Raw genomic sequence first — 18,489 nt, forward strand, 5'->3', positions numbered from 1 at the left:
CTGATAATGTGCTAGTGTGGAGTTTAAAGAAAAATGATTTGACTGGTGGTGATATTGGAATCTTCTTAACTCTCTTGAGTACATCATCTCCTGGGCATGGACAGTGCGACAAACGGTATATCGATTCATGTGCTTGACAGTTTGGTAACACTGAAAAAGTTTTAACCCGCCGTGTCACGCGAAAGTGTGCTGGCACGTTTTATTGTTCATCGTGTTGTTTTGAATGTCCAAGTCGGCAAAAAGAAAAATAAAAAATCGCCGTGACCGAGTGGTTAGCGTGGTGAGCTAGTAATTGAATAGGCTCCTATACGGTGAGTTCGAAGCGCGCTTGGTACACTATTTTTTTCCTTTTTTTTAGGGTTTTTTATTGTACCTATCTTGTTTCGTTACTTTTTACTCTTTAATTTTTATCCCACGCCTTTTTTACTCCGGGCGAACCGTGCCGCCAGTACGGAACGTCCCAGTATGCCGCGTCTCATTGCGCCCAGTTTCCAGCGTCATACTGGGACCATAATCAGCTATGGGGCTGGGGCGCGTGGACCCACTGGCACTGGTTTTTGCAATAGGATAGCAGCTTATCAGTATCGCTCAAGAGGAAAGTATACAAGAGTTACATCTCGCCTGTACTCAACTATTGGGCAGAAACGTCAATGCTAACAAAGATGGTTCTACTTAAGTTGAGGACCACGCAGAGGGCTATGGAGCGAAAAATGATAGGGATAAGATAAAGAGATAGGAAACGTGCAGAGTGGGCCAGAGAAATAACTCAAGTTACCGACATTCTAGTGGAAATCAAGGAAATGAAATTGGCATGGACAGGACATGTAGTGCGAAGAGAGGATAACCGATGGTCGCTTAGGGTAACAAACTGGATTCCAAGGGAATGAAAGCATACCAGGCGGCGGCAGAAGTTACGTGGGCGGATGATGTTAAAGAAGTTGGCGTGACAAGTTGATGGAGCTATCAGAGAACCGGGTTAATTGGAGGAATATGGGAGAGGCCCTCGCCCTATGGTGGGTATAGTCAGGATGATGATGATGAAACCATCGACCGGTTGGCCCCCGGTCATTAAAACAAGGTGCGAGGTAAAAGAAGCTGTTCACGTAGCCCGTAGAGCGTCCCGTCCCCCAGAGCTCCATATCCTGCCTAGGCTGCTCGGAAATGTTACCAATCTTGTAATCTCTCAAGCACAAATTAAAACATATTTACGTTTCCCAGTAGGGTATTCGCAGGGCCTGCCAATGTCTTCGACCGAAGCAGTGAGCACAGCTTTAGCTGTTTTTAAAAGGCGTCCCTTTTTAATCCTGCCACACTAAAACGTGGATCCCCCATTCTTTAGCAGGAGAAAATTTTGTGGTCTGGATATCGCCTGATATAATATAACGCGGACCTGCCAATATAAAATTTTCAAATTTTGTCCCCCTGCTACGGATGGCTACAAAGGGCACCTGCACATTTCCGCAGAGTTAGCCAGGATGCCCAGCGTGCCCGGAATAAGAACTATCGAGTTCTAGAGATGGCAGCCAACAACGTTCATTGCGGAATAGGCACTGCGACTTAGCACAACTATCACTCCTTGCTCTCAATTAAGAATTACTCGTATTTGTGTGCTATGTGCTCTTTTTCTCCTGCCCCTAGTGACACTTCAACTGTTTCAGCGTATTGGGTATCTGAGGACGCAATGTTATTTGAAAATATGTGCTTGGTCGTCAGACTACTTACTTAGCAAACAGGCAAGAGTTTAATCATATACATCTCGGCCTAAAATAGAGACAAATGAAGACGACACACAAGGATCACCCAGCAATCGGGTATCTCCTGTGTCGTCTTCGTTTGTCTGTTTTTAAACCGCTAAGAAAATGATGGCAGCAAGCCATTACTAACAAGCCCAAATATATTTTTAACAACATTCGTTGGCTAGCTAGCATAGTTAGCACTAAAATAGTAATACAGATATGAAAATGCATCCTTCAGTGTGGACATAGGTGCATTCACAGACGTATTTGTAAGTAGGGACATGTTCGACAAAATACGGAATCAATAATATGTGGGAATGCAGAAAATAAAAGCTACTTAAAGCGCAAGCTTATTTCAAAAAGTGTTTATTGCCGCAGGGCAAGGTACAAATAAAGCAAACATGGCAATCGTTTCTGCCACAAACGCTTTGTTTTTTTCATCGATTTTCATTCATTCGTTATTTTAATGCATACAACAAACGTTCGCCGGCCTGAAATCAAAACGAAATAGGCTAATTCAAAGACTGATTGCGTCAGTCATCTCTTTGACAGGATAAAATACTAAGGCTTACCCTAGACACCTCCTAACTTTGCTTTATGCTCTGCTATAGCGCCCATTCTCTGCCATCTGTGAACTTTACGTGGCGCGTTCAATATTTTCCGATTATTAGTGCATTAGTTTTCAAAAACGCCCACACTATGGGCATCAAAATGAATAGTCAACTATCTGCGTGCAATATAAAAAGTGTTTCCTATATATAACGAAAAGTTACCGGAAGAGCATCAAAATAAAAAGGGCAGCACTAATCGAGAAATCGAAAGCACTTATTATGATCCGCTTTCTGTATATGGTTGCCACCATTTAAAGAAGCTCATTCTGAGCTGATAGTGGTATACAGCGATAATTGTCAAGCCTATAACAATGTCAATAAAGGATGCAGAACATTTTAGTTCACTTAAACAAGCCCGATGACCTAGAACGTGGCTTTCGACCGTGTTTTGCAGGTGTACCTGAAAGAGCGACGGTAGTGAGGACCCTAACGCTCGCTTACTGGTGAATAACTGTCGATTAAACGGGGAAACGCGTTACTGTTAAGACGGACTCAGTGCTCATTTTTTTACGGCAAACTGAATATCAGTAGGAAGGCTGAGTGTTCGGGAAAATCTATTCGTATGCCACATGACAAAGCACCGCTTCACTAAATACAGCAGGTGATTGCTTTGTCATTTATACTGACTGGACCTCGCAGAAAATATTGCCTTCGAAAAGCACATTATACTACAATACTTTCATCACGAGGAGGTAGTGGTTTTCAAGTAAATGCTCATCTATAAAATAAGTAATGGAGACGTTTGGAGCGATGGTCTTCGCGATTTCGTCCATCAGCGACAGAAGCGAATATTCTTAGAAGGAGAATATTTGCCTATATTGATGAAACTCCCACCGAAGCCGAATTTTTGTGCCTGCCTAACCTTCATCTCAGTAAAATAAACTTTATGAGCGCCTCTCGTAAGTTTAGTTGCAAGTATCAAGTGCATTTTCTTTCCTTCACTTGCAGAACCAGAGCGTGCCGTCTTTCGACTGGATGGATGAGGCGACGCGGGTAAAGGCACGAGTCAAGGTTAACGCGGCGACGCTGAAGGTCGTGGAGAGCACCATCCGAGAGGTCAACACCGACGAGGAGCACATGAGCGGCGATTTCCTGACCAACTACGTTCGCATTGCACGCTACAACAAGGAGCGAGCGAATCGCTACCCCGAGCCCAGCAGGAAGCTAGAGACATCCCTGAACCTGCTCATCGGAGGCGTTACCATGGATCAGAAGGATGTCGAGGTTAGCGTTCCAGCGACAAGCCTCTTGGAGCCGGCTCTCTTCGAGAATGTAAGACTAGTCAGTTATTTTACCTCTTTGTGCCTTATAAAAACAGAGAATTTCAAACAAATGCTTTTACGTTCGAGTGGCTGCAGTGTACACTTCATTATGCCACTATAATACACACTTGGCTAAAAGTAACTAAACTTGTCTGAACAATTTTGGGGGAACCGCATTCTATAGAATACTTTGTTGCAGATTTATATGTAATGCAGCAATGTTAGTCACTTACTGGTGCCGCCGTGTGGTCGAACTCGGGAGACTGGCACGCGCTTGTCTTCTGCGCTCGGGTAGCTCACTCACCAGTCGGTTCACCAGCCGTGCCTTTTTTCGCCGGTGCTTGTGTAGCTTTTTGGTGTAGCTTTTTTTTGGTGTAGCTTTCTGAGTAAATCCTATATTCGAAGAGCTTCTGGGTGCCTCGACCGTCCAGCTACACACCTCGGACACGACACCTGTACACAAGAAGAGCCGCTGCTGGCGAGGCTTAGCTCCTGAGTGTGGTTCTCTTGCCAGCCAACAGCAAACCATGACGACCACGGTGGCAAGCCAGACTCTTCAGCTCCCCGTCAGTGCCCAGCCGCTGCTTTTTCATGCTCCGCGTATACCCAAGCCTGTCCATGGCGATAAATGTGATAACATAGAGTTCTGGCTGACCAGCTGCGACCGGATACAAGGGACGAGAACCGCTATGTGGGGAATGATTATTTTGCGCTTGAAGACGCCCCCAAGATGTGGTTCAAAAAACCTATACACCTTGAAAGAGTTTCGACGGCTGTTGCTTGGAAAGTTTGGTAACGATGCGACAGAAGACGTTACTCAGCTGGTTCTACGGTCCCGAGTGTAGCTGCCTAATGAGAGTGTCGCTATGTTCGCTGAAAAAATAATGTGGCTTTTTAACCATGCGGATACATCCATGCCGGAGGCAAAGAAGCTTCGCCATTTTATGCCGAGCGTCAAGGAGCAGGAGTTCCTCGGCCTTGTACGTGACCCTCCATGTCCTGAGGCTGATTTCACGAGGGAAGCAAAAAGTATAGAGAGTGCCCCACGGCAGCGATTTCTGCATTTTGATCGACTTGCGAACATCACAGCCGTTGACTTCCACTTACCGAAGTCCGCGAGCGAGCGTGAAGCCCTTCATAAATTTATCCGAAGTATCATGATCGAAGAGCTGAAAACGTTGCCCTCTCTCTACAATACCCGCCTATTAGAGGTATCTTAGATGTGCGATAAGAGCTGCGCCAAGCAATGCGATGATCGTCACCAACTAGCCACCTACAGCGTCGTGTTGCGCACCCCTGCACAAACATCATTGGCATCCTGCAGCCCTTCTCCTCCCGGCCATCCTGCATCTAGATATCTACTTTCCACTGGTGTGCGTTACACTCTACCGCCAGTTAGGATAGCGCAAGCGTGGCGCACGTCGTACAACAAACCGCTCTGCTTCCACTGTTGCAAAGCCGATCCCGTACTGCGCCATTGACCATGCCGTCGGATTGGTTTGTGCAGATTTTCAACGGATGCCCCTCTACCGCGCTATGGTGAACGACTTCGGGGCATCGGCCAGTGCCTCACTGACAACTTGCCGACTACGTCTTTACCGTGCCCCCGGTCCAAGTCATGGTCCCCACGACAGTTTTCTTCATCCGGCCGTCAATCTTCCTTAAGGCAGTCTCCACGTACGCGCCGGGAAAGCTGATGACGCCCCTCTAGGGTAAGACCGCAATCGACCAACATAACGACCAACATCCTCCGCTCGCCGATTAGATCAGACAGTCCGACTTCCGGTCCTCCGCTCCGACCAGCAGGCTGACCACCTTCAGACGATCACAAAAGCGCGGCCACTCACGTGACTGGCACGACGAACGAGAACCAAGGCACCGGGTCGGAAGGAGGAAACAGGTGAAGCTGTTTCACTGGCCATTTGTGCACATGTATGAGTTTTGAAAAGGTTGCGCTGTGCATCGAGACGGGCGGTCCGAAGACTGTAGACGGAGTCAGACGCCGACACCTTATAACGAAGCATTCCCAACTCCATGTCGAGCGGTATAGAGGGTGTCCGGCCATACTCAAAGGGAGGGGCTGATCACTCTCCTGTGTAAGGACGAGTCGAGACGCACTGACCTGAGAGCCTAGCGTCCCATCACGCTCCTGAACTGCGACTACAAGCTCATCGCGAGATGCCTCTCCAAACAGTTACCATTGTTCGTTAGCGACCTGTTAGATCCGTATCAGGCTTGTTGCGTTCCAGGCCGCTCCACCCAGCTTCATGGTTTCGCCATTAGAGACCTCTTTCTTTGGGCGCAGGAGCGTAATGTATCAGGCATTCTTTGTTCTTTTGACCACGAAAAGGCATTCGACATCATTAGTCATGCCTACTTGTTCAGAGTGTTAGAGGAGGCTGGCCTCCACTCTGATTTTCAGAGGATGGTGAGAGTCTTGTACTCAAGGCCTACCACTGCGGTAACAGTTAAAGGTATGGTTTCGCAGGCTTTCAATGTAGGCCGTGGAGTTCGACAGGGATGACCCCTATCACCTGCTCTCTACGTGCTTGCAATCGAACCTCTCCTCCAAAGACTAGCAAAAGACTCCCAGATAGGCAGGTTCCCGTTACCGCCAGGCCCTCCGCCTGTGCCCATGTTTGCCTATGCAGGCGACCTGACTATCGTCGTTCCGAACGAAGCATCTGTGTGCTCCGTCCTGAGCGTCATAGAAGGGTACTGCAGGGCTAGTGGGGCTAGGCTGAGTAAATCCAAGAGTGCCACCCTGTTTATCAGGCAAGCACCGTCCAGTCCAAATCCCTCTCATGGCCTTCCTGTGAGGGATGAAGTTCGTATACTAGGATTCCACTTCCGTTCCGACGGGTTATCAGAGATCAACTGCCCTCTTGCTAAAGAGAAGCTTGAGAAGAGAGTTAGAGAATATGGGATGTTGGCGTGCCCTCTCACGGCGCGGGCTACTGTCATTCGGCCAATTCTGTTCTCGTTCCTGACGTATGTTGCCTGCATAACACCTCTGCCGGCACGTACCAAGCTGCAGCTTGAGAGAATCCTCTTCCGTTTCCTGTGGAACGGAATGATAGATCAAATCGGGAGGCTTGTGGTGAAACAGCCTCGGGACAAACGAGGCCTTGGCCTCCCCGACCTGGGCATAGTAACCGCAGTGCTACACGTCAGATGGACCCAGACAGCCCTGAATTCAGACATGTCCCTGACTCGCAGCTTGACCTCGTTCTTCCTGAGCATCCGCCTTCGTCTTTTTTTCGCAAAGCACGTTTTCCCACTGTGTTCCCCGTTCTGGCTCTCCTTCGCCCTTTTATGCACAAGCAGCTAACTGCTTGGAGCGACTCAGAGGCCTCCAGGCCGACATAGATATTCTGGCAGTACCGTTAAAGGATCTAGCCAATCTTTTGACGCCAAAGCTCCCCCCTATGTATATCCAAACAGATCTGTCTAATATGCGTCCAAGCTGGAATCTGATACTGGCAAACTTTTTGGATGCAAGCAGAGCAACGTTCATGTATCGCTTTGCACACGGACGGCTGCCCATCCGCAGCAAGGCATTCACACGAGCGAGCTTGCATCCACTTTGCCCGTTCTGTGGTGGTTGTGAAGACATTGTGCACATCTTTACACAATGTCTTCTCCCAGCAGCCCTCCTTCGACGAGTGGCTACCTTGTTTAGAGTTCCAGGAGTGCCATATCAAACTGTCAGGTACCTCACCCCGTTACCCAGGCATGCTGTGAAACAGTTCGTGCTCTTGCTCGTTGAGTGCAGGTACCAAGTCTGGTCTGCCAGGTGCGCCGCTGCATTTTCGCGCAGTGTTCCGGGCCTTCATGAGGTGCTCGCATGAGTCCGCAGGGAGGTCTGGTTGCACCTAAGCCGTGAGCAGCGTCACCTCAGCGAGCAAGAGTTCATAGACACGTGGAGCAGGCTACCTTTTATTTGCGAGATTTCTGGGCGTACGATAACAGTGTCAATATGAAGCCCTTTAAAGTTACACTTGTCCTTCAGGACATCCGAGGTCCAAAGAAGATCCGGTTTCCCTGTGTTCGGCCTGCTATCACAGCGGGGACCTTAAACACAGTTGGCATAGTGTTCGGTGACTGCTGCGCGCGTGTCACCACATGACTGCCCCCTTTCCAGGGTACGGCCGTCAACCCGAAACAAATACCTCCACCCCCGGGACATAAGGGCGGATGATGTACTCGGGGATGATGTATGAATGATGACGGGCAGATATGTTATGTGAGACCTTGAGGTGCGGCGCCTCCTGGTGCCAAACCTCCTCCCATCTGACTACGGCACCTGTTCTTAGCTTGACTACAGTGGATAGCAGGACTGCGGGGTGCTAGCTTGCCTTACCATGGCTGAACTTGAGCGGCGACGCGGACCGCCGCCGCTCGATTCGGCCATGACCGAATGTGCGTAACGTAAATGAAAAGTACCACCTCGTTTTGTTGTTGTTCACTGTTCTGGATAGAGTGGAAGCTTGAGCGAGTTGATGATACATCGTCGATATACGTTCACGATAGCTCAAGTGGATACCAAAAATGGAAAGGTGCGATATGATGGAAGATATTTATGTGGCCCTTGTATACTATACTTTGACTCACAAGAGATTTGCACCACTGCGAAAGACAGGGGCTCCCTGGCCCATTCAAATGCGAACTTTAATAGGTCATTGTGCTCTGACGCACCCCTCGAATCGGCAAGGGCGACAGTGGGAGCACAACTGCCTATTATAGGTGGTGCGGATAGTGGTTATTCAAACAAAAGGAAGGAAAAGAGTGCTGCCGGCCGCTTCAACTGCTATCTAAAATCTGAAGCGCCCAAGCTGCAGCCTGCGGAAAAGCAAAATTATGGGGAGAGGAAAGCGAGGGGAAGTACAGAGGGGAGCTATAGCAAGAAATTATAGGACGAGCTTTGTACATTATTTACAAAGTACAAGAAAAAAAGGGAAACGCGTTCGCCTCGCTCGCACGCAAGTGTCCAAGTGCTCTTGGTCCATGGCGCCCCGGCCTTTCGCAGTACTAAAAACATTTTGTGAGACGAAGTATACATCTTTGGTGGTTTCGTCATGAACTCTGGCTGAAATCGACACCTGTATTGTCTTTCCTTTGATACCCATCTTTTGAGCTGTTATCACTTCTGAAGTTATAGCAATTAAAGTAGGATATTCTTGCGAGCTCTCTGGCGCAGAACTACTTTTATCAAACGTTATTGCAAATAATAACATTGGAATAAAGTCGGTTTCAATCAACAGTAATCATTTTTTTTTTCCTGTTTTTTTTTTAGTTCGGGCTGTTCTAACCAAGAAGCTGACGTTGCTAATCTAATGAGCCGAGAAGAGGGCGATGGCCAATTTCATTTTACCTTAGAGAGGAGAGTCGGCATTGCGAAATAGGTGTGAAATACCTACCAAGACGGTAAGCACCACGCAGCTGCCGCAGTGAATTCAGGCTAAATTTTGGGGGAAATGAAGTGGAGAGGGGAGGGTAGCAGGCAGTTATGAGGCAGCGTCGCCAGTCGAAGCGGGTTAGTTTCGCAAGCGTGTTAGACCGCTCCTTCTCGACCCTTCCCCTTTGAATCTCCTCTGTACTCTTCATTGGTTAGAGGTACAGCCTCGTCCACTTCTAGCTATAACACGGTCACTGCTTTCAAAGCGTCATTGCGTCCGACTCGGCCAAGCAATATAGCTTAGTGGCAGGCCATGTGAAGCAACACGCCCGGGTCCTTCTGTGCTCGCATCGCTTTGCATCGATATATGCCTACGTCGGGCGCAATGTTGCTTTGAAAAAAGTGACCGTGTTATAGCTAGAAGTGGACGACCCTGTACGTCTTTGCTGCATTGGGAATCCAGTGTACTTTCTATATATTTATTTACTTATTTGTTTATTCACTACCAGCATCACCTGCTTTCTTTCATAACAAGCATAGAACGGCAATCACTCGCGCTAACCACGGAAAAATGCATAACTGGCTGCCACTGAGGCATTCTTTGGAGTCAAATGATTCGTTTCTGTCGTTGTATGTGCAACAAAAGAATAATGCAAGACGTCCCTTCGGTTACTTACTGCCCCTAGAATTTGTCCGGACATGTACTTCCTCGTGCTGCCCTGATGCGGCCATTTGGCGTGCTGAACAGCTTTCTTTTTTTGTTTTAGAGCCCAGCTTATTGGTGCCCGTTCCTGCGTTTCACGTCGCCGTCTGCGTTGTCCCTCGTAATCAGCTCCGCCGCCAGGGCAGCGCACGCTCCTGCCACCATTCGCCGCTGCGTGTCCCTCCCCCCTCCCAACCTTTTTCCTTTGTGGCGGCGACGGTGTTCTCCGGTGTAAGTGGATCACGGTGCATACATCCTAAGCCGAAACGCAGAGCCACGTTGACGTGACTCGCTAGCGGCGTCAGCGGCATCAGTCAGTCGCTGCTATTTCTTCGCTGCGCAACGCTCCTACAGGTCCACACGCTGCCTTCCGCGAACTCCTGATCCACAAAGCTTCCTTCATGACAGTCAAGAACTGTTAGTGGAGTGTTTCTTGAAGAAATAAGTGTGAAAAATGAAATAAAAAAGTTGTCTGTAACTGTACATACACGTCTTGCTCGAAATCTTTGCCTCAATAATCGAAAAGATGAAACAGACAATAAGATCCGCTCAAATTTCGAATTAGGAAGTAACGTAATCGTCGGTAATTTTTCTGTTGTAATAAACGTAGAAAAAAAACGCGCACGCTGATATATGTGGGTGTGCGTACTTTCCTCTTCGTAACGCGCTGACCGCTTTCTTTCTTCTCTGTGGGGGTGGGGGGGGGGGGGAGTGGAGGCATTTCCATTGAAACACAGGAGGCTATATAGCGTTGACGGTAAGCTAACCGCCGTTCCCCTCCCCCATTTTTGTTTTTATTTAGAATAGCAGCTTGGGCATGTTGGTTATGATTCTTGAGGTAACAGCGCGGAACTTGGACGGGAGCACAAGGTCAGAAGACGAGACAACGAATAGATTGATGTTTTAGATTGAGCTCCTTGTGCTATATATAGCAACATGAGCAGGTGGGCTGAAGGCGAATGCACCAGCGCTGGTAGTAAGCGTACTTTGGTAATGGTGCTCCAGCTATAATAACTATCGCGAGCTGTAGTTTCAAATCAGTCTGCGCTCTTGTTGCGACATTTTTACCTAGCGTCAGTAAGGATACATCCCCAGACCTAACATTCTCGAAAAACGTAAAAGGTCTAGAATGACATAATTCGGATCAAAATTTTGGCAGCGACCACTACATAATTTTCTCCACACTGAGGAAAGGCGTTAAAACACGCCGGGCTCGCGCACCGGCCGTCGTTGAGTGGGATGAATTTAGAGATATGAGGAGGGCTCAGGAACTAGAACCCATCAGAAGCATCGAGGAATGGGCGACGGCGCTCAAATCGGACGTTAGAGAGGCAACAAAATTGCTCGAAGGTGATAACGCCCCGGAGATTGCGGACAGCCGTCTTCTGCATATGTGGGAAGCTAAGCAGAGCATGGAGCGTCGTCTCAAAAAGCAGAAATGGAACCGCAACCTCAGAAGAAGGATTGCGCGACATAATAAGGAAATCGAAGACTATACTTTCAAATTATGCGAACAAAATTGGGACAACAAGTGTGACGAAATGGAGGGGAGCATGAACCTCTCCAAGACTTGGAGCTTCCTCCGGCACTTGTTGGACCCAGACAACTCGAAGACGCAATCTGGTATAAGATTGGCAAAAGTGAGGCACGCTTTCGAAGGGAACGATGACGATTTCATGAACAAATTAATTCAGACATATGTGGGGGAAACTTCACGAACCCCACTTCCTGACTATGGTGGAGCGCCTAACGAGGCGCTGGACGCCCCCATCACAGAAGCGGAAGTGAGGGCGGAGATTGTAAGACTTAAAACGAAGTCGGCTCCAGGCCCTGACGGAGTAACGAACAAAATGCTCAGGAACCTAGATGATGACTCCATTAGGTATCTAACGGAGTATATGCAGGAATGTTGGGAAAAAGGCGAGCTCCCACAACAGTGGAAGACGGCAAGCATTATTTTAATACCGAAACCAGGGAAGCCTCCTAAACTAGCAAATTTACGACCAATTTCCTTAACCTCATGCGTGGGGAAATTGATGGAGCACGTCGTCCAGACCAGACTGATGAATTTCATGGAGCAGGATGATCCGTGGCCACATGAGATGGTCGGGTTCCGTCCTCACTTGTGTACGCAGGACGTCATGCTCCAAATCAAACATGACATAATAGACTCAAAGTCTAAAGATGCGAAAGCAATTTTGGGGCTCGATCTCACGAAGGCTTTCGACAACGTAAAACATGAGGCGGTCCTGGAAAGGCTGAACAAGATTAATGTAGGTACCAGGACATATCGGTACATCAGGGACTTTCTGACGGGTAGAACGGCCTGCAGAAAGTTCCAGACGCTGGAATCCCCCGCAATAGAGCTAGGGAGTAAGGGTACGCCCCAGGGATCAGTGCTGTCCCTCCTACTCTTCAACGTGGCTATGAGGAAACTCCCCGAGCAATTGGCAAAGCTCGAAGGATTAAAATTTAGTATATATGCGGATGATATCACCCTTTGGGTCAACCGGGGAAGTGATTCGTGCGTCGAAAACCTGCTCCAAGCCGCCACCGACATTATAGTCGATTACGCGGCAGAGAGAGGCCTAGCGTGCTCGCCGCAGAAATCAGAATTGTTTATATACAATCCAAAGCACTTAAGGTGCAAGGCACCGTCGGAGATCAAAATTAAAGTGGCGGGTAACGAGGTACCAATAGTCGAGCAAATCAGAATCTTGGGCTTGATTCTCCAATCACACGGACATAATGGCGAGACCATCAAGAGGCTGGAGAATCACGCGATGCAGACCCTGAGCCTAATTAGGCGGGTGGCCAACAGAGGCCGAGGGTTAAAGGAAAAAAATTTGATGAAACTGATACAGGCCTACATCTTCAGCCGAGTGAGCTACGCAACGCCGTATCTAGATTTGAAAGCGGTGGAAAAAGAAAAAATTGAGTCTCTAATGAGAAAATGCGTAAAAAGAGCGCTGGGACTGCCCATATGCACATCCACAGAGAGACTGATGGCTCTAGGGGTATACAACACATGGGCAGAACTTGTGGAAGCGGTGCGAACCTCTCAAATTGAGAGACTTAGCACCACGAAGACAGGAAGAGTCATTTTGACGAAAGTTGGAATAAATCCGGATAGGGGTCCCACGGTCAAGGTGGAGGTAGCTGGAGAAGTCAGACAAAATTTGGTGATTCCCCCGCTGTCAAAAAACATGCACCGGGAATATAACAAAGACAGGAGGAAAAAACGAGCCGAAGCATTAGAAATTAGATTTGGCGAAATTTCGGAACATGAAGTGGCCTATGTAGACGCGGCGGGAGGTTGTGGCAGTTTCACGGTAGCAACGGTCGTCAGCGGCCGGGGCAATCCCGTGACAGCTGCCACTTTGCGCGGGCGGAGCATAGAAATAGCCGAGGAAACTGCGATCGCGTTAGCTTGCGTCGGAACGGAAGCGAAGTTTGTCATAAGTGACAGCAAAACTGCCATACAAAATTTTAGCAAGGGCAGGATCTCGCCCTTAGCAGCCAGAATCCTAGGCCAGAAAAAGTTGGATAGGAAAATTCAAATAATTTGGACTCCTGCGCACGAAGCCGTCCCCGGCAACGAGGCGGCCCACAAGCTGGCTCGAGATCTCTACCGCCGAGCCGCTACAGGGCCACTTGATGACCGAGGAAGCGGAGAGCGCTTGCTAAAATATGGGGAGATCACGCAGCACTACAGATTGGATCGTAGACTGGTACCCCCACCAGACCCGAAATTAAACAGCAGACAAGCAGTTTCGTGGAGGCGACTGCAAACTTATACATATCCGCACCCGGTTATGGCGAACCACATGTTCCCTGAGGCTAGGAGTGACAAGTGCAATCTTTGTGGGGCGAGAGGGACCCTCGACCACATAATATGGGAATGCCCGTATTCTCCCAGGAGGACGAACAATATAGGCTGTAGAGACACCTGGGAGACTCTGCTGTGCAGCTCGGACCCTGAGCTCCACCTCCTACTCGTCCAACTGGCTGAAGAGGCTGCTGGGACCCAAGACCTCCCGGCCTGCCTCTGAGGCGGCGGCACCCGCCCCTTGACCTGCGTATCGGGGGGTGGGTAGATCACCTTATCTGCTGGACATTAAAGTTTAGTCCATCCATCCATCCAGCTATAAGGTGCGTTGAGAAAGGGGACTGCCATACTAGCAGCACTCGAGAGCGCGTGCGCTGATATATGTGGGTCTGCGTACCTTCCTCTTCGTAACGCGCTGACCGCTTTCTTTTTTCCCTGGTGGGGGGGGGGGGGGAGGCATTTCCATTGAAACACACGAGGCTATATAGCGTTGACGGTAAGCTAACCGCCCCTCCCCCTCCCCCATTTTTGTTTTTATTTAGAATAGCAGCTTGGGCATGTTGGTTATGCATCTTGAGGTAACAGCGCGGAACTTGGACGGGAGCACAAGGTCAGAAGACGACACAAAGAATAGATTGATGTTTTAGATTGAGCTCCTTGTGCTATATATAGCAACATGAGCAGGTGGGCTGAAGGCGAATGCACCAGCGCTGGTAGTAAGCGTACTTTGGTAATGGTACTCCAGCTATAATAACTATCGCGAGCTGTAGTTTCAAGGTAGTCTGCGCTCTTGTTGCGACATTTTTAGCTATAAGGTGCGTTGAGAAAGCGGACTGCCATACTAGCAGCACTCGAGAGCGTGAGCGTAACATGATTTTTCTGAAATATATGCAGAATATATGTAATGCCTCCTTGAGGGGTAATCTAAATAAAATAAATAAATAAACATATTCTGAGCAATAAGACGACCAGAACAGTGAGATATCACGAGCAGTTATCTAAATATGGGCCGCTTTGCAACTAGCACATGTGTTTCTTGACAATGATTTCATAATTTGAAATTTACCAGCCCCGGAATTCTTTTACATGTCTGGGGATCGTACAGTAAGATACCCTTGTTGATTCATCTGCGGTTCCAATGAAGATGGGGGAAGAAAGGGGGGGGGGATCGCCTGATTTAGACAAGTATTGGCGAACCTACACTGTTTGCAAACATTGTCCCCACGAATGTGTGAAGGGTTTGTTTCATCATTGATGAAAAAAAAAGAAAAATAGCCCGAGGAAACAGTACGGAAAATCGAAGAACTGACAAACATGGCTGCCAATCCTCACATTCCTTCTGTAGGTAAACCCTCGTAACTGCCATAAATAAAGCGGGTACTCCAAAGCACTTTCCATGCGCCGCGACGCCAACGCCGCCGTCACGGCAGGCGTCGCATAAGGGGAATGCACCTGCATGTTCGTGGTGCTGGCTCGCTCACCCTCTCGCGCGGACTGAGAAAATTTGAAAACTGTGAAGAAAACTATTCTGTGAAGAAAAGAAGCAGGGCCAGCTAAGTGGACTTCAGGACGAGAAGAACGGAGTAGGGGACAGCCGCGCGGTCCCAACCCCTCGCTAGTTTCCGACGCGTGTAGCACGCGCCAGATACCTGGCAGGGACAGATCACAGCATCAGAACTCACGATGCACGCAGGCGCTGCGCGCATGCGCAGACCGGCTTTGGCTGACGCGTGCGACGACGTTAGCGCGCCAGTGCATGACGCATGTGTGTTTGGAGTCGGGGCTTATGTATTCCAGTAGTTCCCTTCGCCCCACGCCACTCTACCCCCAACATGACGCAATTTTGGATGTACTTCGGGGAAGTGGTATGCCTTTATACTTTCTTCAATCGCCACACAGTGAGAGAAAAAACTTGACGAATGCTAAGCAGCACACGCATCGGAATGTGTTCATTTTCATGTTAGACAAAACATTTTCCCGGTACATGCCCAGATTATTGTGGTCAATTTCGGTCAATCTAGTCTGAATTTACTAGCTTTTGTAGGCTTACAAAAAGCGGCTGTGAGCTTTAGGCTCACTGTCTCTCTGCAATGCTGTTTCTTGGGCTAGTTGGTGGAGTTTGCTCATTTTGACAAAGCGCAAAAAGAGGCAGGGATGGTCGAGAGATATGAGACAAAGCGCTTTGCCTGTCCCTCCTGCCTGTATATTTTTAGCCCTTGCCCAAAATGACCAGTCCCTGTCCTTCTCTCTTCCTCTATCATGAGATCAATCATGGTGGCAATTCGTTGACTTCACCCCAATGTTTTGTTGTTTCAGTATGCCATGCAGCGTTTCAGCAGGATTAGAGTTGAACAATGGCAGAGCTGGCTCAGGGCCACTTGTTGCACCTAATCCTTATCCTCCTGCTTTTTTGTCCACACAAGAACTCCTTAGAATGACTTTCCAATCAGTCGGCTGAAGTATATGCTCGTGAACGTTCAAGATGCAAGTTGATAGACCCTTGAAGCAATTTGTCTAAATCAGAAAAATGCCAGATGCTCCGAATATTTATGCAGTTTCTTTTGCGGCGATGCTGTTTCAAGTCAATTTGTTTTTTGAACATTATGGTTCCATTCTTTCCCATTTTTTCCGATTTTATCATTGCAAAGGAGTGGGAATTTGCCTTCCTATCATTAAAAATAAAGTAGTCTGCAAGGCGTGGTGGCCGTTTGTTATCTGTGGACAGCAAAAATGGGTGATGTTCGCTACACGTGTGAACGAAGCTATAGCGATAACTCGACGCGGTCAACTGTGGGTTTAACCGCAAGGTCTGGACATATAGCAGTCTACATCGAATTGACGTGGTATTGTTATCATACTCCTTTCGAAACAGATTGAACAGGTTCAATCCAGTTCGTGAATCTGCCTTCGTGCAAGACTCAGGGGAAGCAACAACTGCTGCCTTGGTAGATCTTGCCGCGTGTCGTCTGCGTGTTTGCTTGGAATTGCTTTCGCACTGCTAGTTGTGCTACTACGCTTATATTTCTTAATCTTTTTGAGTAAGACGTCGTGGCTTCTTGATGCTAAGCAGTAAGGATTACAACTAGCATTAGTCTTTGGTTTTATTTTCTTTTACTGCTTTGCATTTTTGTTATCCGAAATGCTTTCAGTAAAAAAAGAAAAATGCCGCTGGTGACCTCGTCGTCAAAACTGCGCGCCGAATCACTGTCATGTGATTTCCGCTCCACGCATCGTCGCATATTTCATTTCGGTGTTGTCAATCGACGTTCAGCCATTCGGAGGCAAAATTCTGAGCCTTCTCTACTTACTTTACCAAAACCAACTGACGTGTTCGAAGGTGTGAAGGAAACGATGTCCTATGTCAAAACCAAACGCGACGTTTATTTACTTTTTTTTTGGTACAAAACCGGAATGAGGTGCAAGGAACACCCAAAAAGCTTGGAATTTCACCGCGATGACTAATCGGGGATGACCATGTGCGCTCGTAAAGGGAGGCTGTCATTGTGGTAATAAATACGTTCGAGTTTTTTTCATTGCGGCAGTCTAAAAACAGCGGCGATGTGCGTGTGCCGCGATGGATATCAGTACTCTGTTCTGCACGACCGCCCGATACAGACACGCGCTTCATTCCGTCAACCCACCACATGCACTAAATGTCCGCGAAAGCGTTTACGGTGCATTGCATAATAATAATAATATATAATAATAATAATAATAATAATAATAATAATAATAATAATAATAATAATAATAATAATAATAATAATAATAATAATAATAATAATAATAATAATAATAATAATAATAATAATAATAAAACAGACCCCTGGCCTTGAAACATCAATCCACGGCTTCGAGGCTTACTATTTTGAGCATAGCGTAGACGCACCGAGAAGTAGAGAGTGCCGGCTGCGCACGCGCATTAGCCCTACTTGGCCGCACTAATGCCACTGCGTGTGCGCCGCAGGAATCCGGTAATTCGGTTTACATGTAGGCAAGCACTTTTCTCTTGTCACAGTGAATTGCGCCCAGCTGCCCTCTCAGCGTCACTTTGTTTATGTTACGCTGGCTGCAGTCGAAACTTCTCTCTTTCCACGCAGCGTAGTGCGGTCAACTGTCCCACCTTTGCGAAGATGTCCATACACGCTTCGTATGTGAGCAAATACAATTAGACAGACGTAAAACAGCTCTTACGTTTCATTATCGTTTCATTACGGTGATTATCGGTGATGACGTCTGGTTTTTGATTATCTATGAGCGCATATTTGTAATGTTTATAAGCATGAAAAGCACTGAACCAAAACAGTGTACATTCTCATTTCAGCTAACGCTCGACATTCGGTTCAGCAGTGTCGAATTCCTTCGTTTATTTTTTTTTTTTTCATCTGTACTCCGTATGCGACGTCGTCCTTTAGCAGTTGTGTTTCTTGTACCGGCTGCGAAGCTACATTCAAAACAGTGCTTTTTGAGAGGCCAGCTGCACCTAAGCACACGTTTGCCACTGAAAGCACTAGGAAACAGAGCACGCACCAACGAAGATGTGAAGGAGACAAGCGCTCGATACCGCTGGCCGAAACTATTTCTTTTGGTCTACTGTCCTATATTCCTTTTTCGACCAATAATTGAGAGTCGCATGACGCACATAACATCTAAACATGAAGGAAAGAAGCCAACAGTCGGCGAGGCCAAGAAAAGTGTTGGGGATGTTACATTATGTCTTGTTTTTAATGTTTACTTGGACAAGACATAATGTAACATCCCCAACGCTTTCTTTGGCCTCGCCGACTGTTGGCTTCTTTTCTTCATGTATTATAAGGAGCACCCTCGTTTCCCCTTAATTGATAACATCTAAACGGTGAATCATACGCGTGGTCCGTCAGCTGGCGTATCGTGATGTCACGTGCGAGCATTTTGCCAGCACACCATGCAGCATAAAGTGGCGATATCCGC

General features: G+C 47.8%; 1 protein-coding gene across 1 annotated transcript in view; it reads left to right on the plus strand.

Annotated features, from left to right (window-relative positions):
• Window positions 1-18,489, plus strand: part of LOC146175089 (neprilysin-1-like) — a 94,623-nt gene that overhangs the window by 25,097 nt on the left and 51,037 nt on the right. The window contains exon 3 of the mRNA XM_084583525.1: window positions 3,296-3,619. Coding sequence (XP_084439651.1) covers window positions 3,296-3,619 — 324 coding nt within the window. The remainder of the gene's footprint in view (window positions 1-3,295; window positions 3,620-18,489) is intronic.

This window comes from Amblyomma maculatum, chromosome 11 (genome assembly GCF_055883805.1).
Source record: "Amblyomma maculatum isolate TAMU_Amacu chromosome 11, ASM5588380v1, whole genome shotgun sequence".
NCBI lineage: Eukaryota > Metazoa > Arthropoda > Arachnida > Ixodida > Ixodidae > Amblyomma > Amblyomma maculatum.